General features: G+C 46.0%; 1 protein-coding gene across 3 annotated transcripts; it reads right to left on the bottom strand.

The window, feature by feature from the left end:
- Positions 1-909: 909 nt before the first annotated feature.
- Positions 910-4966, bottom strand: SPRR4 (small proline rich protein 4). Of its 3 annotated transcripts, XR_008492422.1 has the most exons (3): positions 4645-4966; positions 3333-3519; positions 910-1656 (listed from the first exon to the last, which is right to left on the bottom strand). XR_008492422.1 is itself a non-coding variant. In XM_054439363.1 (2 exons), exon 2 carries the CDS (start codon positions 1634-1636, stop codon positions 1397-1399), a length of 240 nt encoding a protein of 79 aa, XP_054295338.1. In that variant the 5' UTR covers positions 1637-1656; positions 4645-4936; the 3' UTR covers positions 910-1396. The 3 variants fall into 3 exon arrangements, 2 of the variants coding, with proteins under 2 accessions (XP_054295338.1, XP_054295331.1); XM_054439363.1 differs by lacking the exon at positions 3333-3519 and having other exon boundaries at positions 4645-4936; XM_054439356.1 differs by lacking the exon at positions 4645-4966 and having other exon boundaries at positions 3333-3371.
- Positions 4967-5212: the final 246 nt, after the last annotated feature.

Genomic DNA, 5212 nt, shown 5'->3' on the forward strand with positions numbered 1-5212 from the left:
GCTCAAGGGGAGAAAATTGGACTCTGTTCAGCTGCTTCTTCCTACTCAGGGTCTCTTCTTCAAATACTTATCTTTCTTTATATCTGGGAGGTTTGCCGCTTCTTTCCAATATAGGCAGCTGGTCTCACACAGGTTAGGAGGGTTAGGAGGTCAGGAAGCCAGTTGTAAAAACAGATTTCTTTCATAAGCTGTGTAAAGTCGTACTAACTGACAAAACCAGGCCCTGTATACTTTGTACAAACTCTCTGTATGTGGCCATCCCTGGAACAATATTTCCCTGTGTAAGAAAATGACTGCCTTCCAAACAGTACACTGAGACACAGGATAAATTGACTCTGGATAGCTCTGGAAATCCAGCATGGCAGAGTGGAAAACTAAGGTAATTCTAGAACTTGCCAAATATCAGATGAGTGAGTATGAATAAGTAAGTGAATGGGCATGAGTTAATGAATGAACAAAAACATTAGCAAATACATGAAAAAGTCAGTTGCACATGTTTGTAGAAATGTTTTGCAGGACTCAGGTCATTTATGTATGCTTTGTGTGCTTTTTCAGAATGACAACTTCCAAGAGGAAAAAATTGCATTCATCAGGTGGGCTGGGCTTCTAATGGTAGGAGCTAAATTTTCCTCCCTTTTGATATTCCCTAGATGGGATTAGTTATGCAAGACTCTATTAGACTTTTGCCAATGAGTTGCTGGACTTGTTTTCTGTCCTTCTTTACCTGAGATACGTCTGGATATGTTTCCCATTGTTGGTTACCAGAGAGTAACTGTGTCCATAAGAGTGACTTCCTGAACTCCTGGGAGTGTGTGTACTTGCACCTTCACTTCCCTAAAATATTCCCTCTGAATGAACGAATGAATCACAGAATGGGACTGGGAGCGGACAATTAGCCCAGGAAGCAGACACATTTATTACATGAAGCACATATTTATTGGGGAAAACAGGAGAGAAGCCCAGAGCAGGGGGCATCATGGAGAGGAATGAGGCAGAAACTGTGCACCAGCCTCTGTGACCCTACTTGTCAGGGTGGAACCCCAGAAGAACCCAACAAAGACTTGGAACCAACCCGAATGTCCAACAATGATAGGACACTTTCCTCACTTTGGGAAATGGATGGGCCTTAGCTGTGGCCATGCTGGAGCCTGCAGAGAATGAGGTCTCTCTCACACCCATCTGGGAGAGCATCAGGGTGGGATATAGAAGAAGCCAAGGTGGTATGTGTGGGGAAGGGTATGATGGGAAGAAATCCTTACAATGCTTCCTTACATCTTGGGCAGGAGGAGATGTGAGAGGAGGGTAGGCTCAAGAGCTGGAGGGAAGAGGAGAAGGAAGAAGAGAAAGTTCCATCTGGTAGCCAGGATGGTGGATGATGGTAATATCCAGTCCATCCTTACTTCTGTTTACTCTTGGAGGCTTGCTGGGTTGAGGGACACTTCTGCTGGGCTGGAATGATGGTGCCCTTCGGTGGGCATTGCTTCTTGACCTGGGGAGCACATGGATCCTTGGTTTTGGGTGCACATGTCTCTTGACATTTAATAGGGGGCGGCTGACAAGACTGCTTCACTTGCTGCTGCTGGGCCCTCTGGGGTGGGCACTGCTGCTGCTGCTGCTGCTGCTGCTGGGAAGACATTGCTCTAGGAACGGGTGAGCCTAAAGGAAACCGGGCAGGGACACCATGAGAAGGGTGTCTGATGGTTAAAAAGTAGCCCAGACATTTTACACAGTCAAAGCATGCCATCTTAGCTGACATGTCTGGACAATGTCAACTGGCTCCCTTTGATAATGCAGACAATGAGAATGGGCAAGGATGTAGGGGCATGAGGAGAGAACAAGAACAGTCTCTGTCTTATAGGGAAGCATCATGGTGTGTGTGTGAGTGTGTGTGTGTGTGATGGGGCTGGAGAAGGGGTGTACAAGAATGCAGAGGCCTGATCTCTAATCCCTGCTCCACCCCTGACTCACCATGGGAGACTAAGGCAAGTCCTATGTGGCTATAGGATATGGTTCCAGCCCTCTACAAAGAACTGGGAAGCTTGAGGGCCAGCCAAATAGATCACTGGAGCCAAAGGATGACAGGAAGATGTTCAAAGGAAAGAGCACTAGCCAAGAAGGCTCAGGCATTGGTTCTACATCCATCCTGCCATTAACTGCATGGGCAACCTGCCTTCTCTGGGCCTCAGCAACTTTATTAGAAGGATGCTGGTCAGGAAGTTCCCTGAAGCCTTCCCAGCTCTGAAGAGTGTCTCTGGCTATCTTTGTAGGCAGTGATCCTTATGGTCTAAGTTAATGATTATAGGTGGGAAGTGCAGGCCTCAGGAAGTAAAGAGGTGGCAATCAGAATAGGGAAGCATGGGAGCTGCATAGGATTGAATAAAATGTTCAATATACCTGTTTGCATATACCTGGAAGAAAAGTTTAAAGCTTACTGGTAAGCAAAATGCAGAATAGGGTGTAAGAAACCTTTAAACAGGACTCGGAATTGCTGCAAAACTCTATAGCTCTAAATATCTCCTTCTTCAACAATAAAAATCTTCTTGCTGGGGAGTCAAACCCACGATCAGAAAATAAGTCATACTAAGCAATGGTGCAGAATTTGACCCAGCCATCCCATTACTGGGTATATACCCAAAGGACTATAAATCATGCTGCTATAAAGACACATGCACACGTATGTTTATGGCGGCACTATTCACAATAACAAAGACTTGGAACCAACCCAAATGTCCAACAATGATAGACTGGATTAAGAAAATGTGGCACATATACACATGCAATACTATGCAGCCATAAAAAATGATGAGTTCATGTCCTTTGTAGGGACATGGATGAAATTGGAAATCATCATTCTCAGTAAACTATCGCAAGGACAAAAAACCAAACACCGCATGTTCTCACTCATAGATGGGAATTGAACAATGAGAACACATGGACACAGGAAGGGGAACATCACACTCCGGGGACTGTTGCGGGGTGGCGGGAGGAGGGAGGGATAGCATTAGGAGATATACCTAATGCTAAAAGACAAGTTAATGGGTGTAGCACACCAGCATGGCACATGTATACATATGTAACTAACCTGCACATTGTGCACATGCACCCTAAAACTTAAAGTATAATAATAATAAAACTTAAAAAAAAAGAAAAGGATAAAAAAATAAACTTTCTAAGTACCGATTAGTGTGTCATTTCTGCAATTGTCAGAAGACTTGTGTCACTTCCCTGATTACCCAAGGATGGAAGAGGATCTTGGCCTAACGGCTCAAAAGAGTTAAAGGAGAAGGAAAGCGCCCCACAAATCCCAGGAGAACAGATGAGTTCCCACTTACCAGAGGCAGCCAGCTGGACCCCAGGAGAGGAGGCTGAGCCCTAGTCCACAGGCAGAGCCACTCCAGGAGCCTTTATAGGGCCCCCAACCTGCCCCGGGCACTTGGTGTGGTCTTGATTACCACCTCCCAGGGAATTCCTCACCCACTTCTCCCACCTGCACTTCCTCCAGGGACTTGCTTTGCTGACCTGTTTTGATGAAAGCCACCCACCATATATGTTCAGCATTCCAAGTCTCTGCACCTGAGCTGATTTAACCCACCAAAGGTGTTTGCTCAAACTCAGGGATTCAAGATCTTTTAAATATAGTACAAATTGAAGGAGCTGTTTGCAGACAGACAGTTATAAGAAATACTGAAGAAAAAAGAGGAAGAGGGAGAGGATGGGGTTCGGGGCAATTCTGACAAAAATGTGAACATCCTTTTTGCTGCAAATTGCTGCCATTTCTTGAGCACTCACTGTGAGGCTAGCACCAGGACCACCCGTCATGCTTATTATTTCATTTCATCTTCATAGCCCCTCTAGGGAAAATGTCGTTGTTACCATTTTGCAGATGAAAAAAGTGAGGCTGAGAAAGATTAAACAGGTAGTAAACAGCAGAGATGGGATTTGAATTCAGATCTGGATGATTCAATGCCTAGCCCCAGGTACCACTCATCCCCCTTCCTCAATACACAGTGCAAGTGTCCTTCCTATTCCAGAGGGACAGTTCATGAAGTGTTCTGTGAGGCTTCTCTGGGGCACAGGTAGAAGATGATGTGAATGGTGCCCCAGCACACAGCGGTGCTGTCCCCATCTGCCCATCGGGAGTTGGGGTGCTGAGGAGTATTCGTGGTGGTTACAGAATGTGGGATAGAATTGGTCCCTGTGGTAGGCTGGCCACATAAAATACAGGACATTCAGTTAAATTTGAATCTCAGATAACAGAATATTTTAAAAGTATAAGTATATTCCAAATATTGCAGGAAACATACTCAAAAATTACTGGTAGTTTATATGAAATTCAAATTTCACTGGGCAGGCTCTATTTTTATTTGCTAAATCCAGCAATCCTACTCAGGGCCTTATCTAGGTGGGAGGAAGGAACCCTGGTCCTCCATTTAGCCTCCTAGGCCCTGGGATGGGGAAAGGCAGGGCCTCTGGGAAGCTGGTCCACCTCTAGCCCTCTACCCCAAAGATCGACCTCAGGACGCTGCCCAACAAGAGGCCATGCAAGGGCTCACCACTGCCATTACCGGAGGAAGGGGTAGGATGGCCCGAGAAATGATAGGAATACCTTAATGTACTTTCCAAAGCATTTTTCAAATCCCTCACCTCATTTAATCCTCATGACAATTTTACTGATAGTTTAAAGAGGCAGGCCCAAAGAAGTTAAAGGACCTGCTCAACCACATGCAGCTGCTCAGGGTGGAGCTGGGTGGGGGCCTGGCCTGGGGTTCATTTCCACTCCATCACCGCGGCCAGCATCTCCATGGTGGACAAGTCACTGTCATTGGGTGGGGACCATGACTAATAACGTCTCCTGAGCTTTCTGTCTTATGTGGATGGAATACTGTTCATTTTTCAGGGTCAGCCTCACTTTAATCAGCCCCTTAATTTTCCCCTCCAGGCCAGACCTCCCCCACTTCCTCTTCCCAAGCCTAGCAACACTAAGAATGTAATATTCTGGGTTCCAGATTCCGGTTCTGCATTCCACCTCCAAGAAGAACACCATCTCCACCTGCAGCCCTCACTTCCACATACGCCCAGTCCTCTGTGCTCTTGCTGATATGAACTCTCCACAAGGAAACTATGCAGCAAGACAGATTTGCATGTACATAGACTAAGGCTTTTCATATGCCTGGTGCCTCGAAGGCACTGGTATGTGTGTATTGCCTGTGAA

This window comes from Pongo pygmaeus, chromosome 1 (assembly GCF_028885625.2).
Source record: "Pongo pygmaeus isolate AG05252 chromosome 1, NHGRI_mPonPyg2-v2.0_pri, whole genome shotgun sequence".
NCBI classification, from domain to species: Eukaryota; Metazoa; Chordata; class Mammalia; order Primates; family Hominidae; genus Pongo; species Pongo pygmaeus.

Bases quoted from the DNA above. Each gene is read 5' to 3' on its own strand.
- SPRR4 (XM_054439363.1), bottom strand. From the start codon at position 1,636: ATGTCTTCCCAGCAGCAGCAGCAGCAGCAGCAGCAGTGCCCACCCCAG.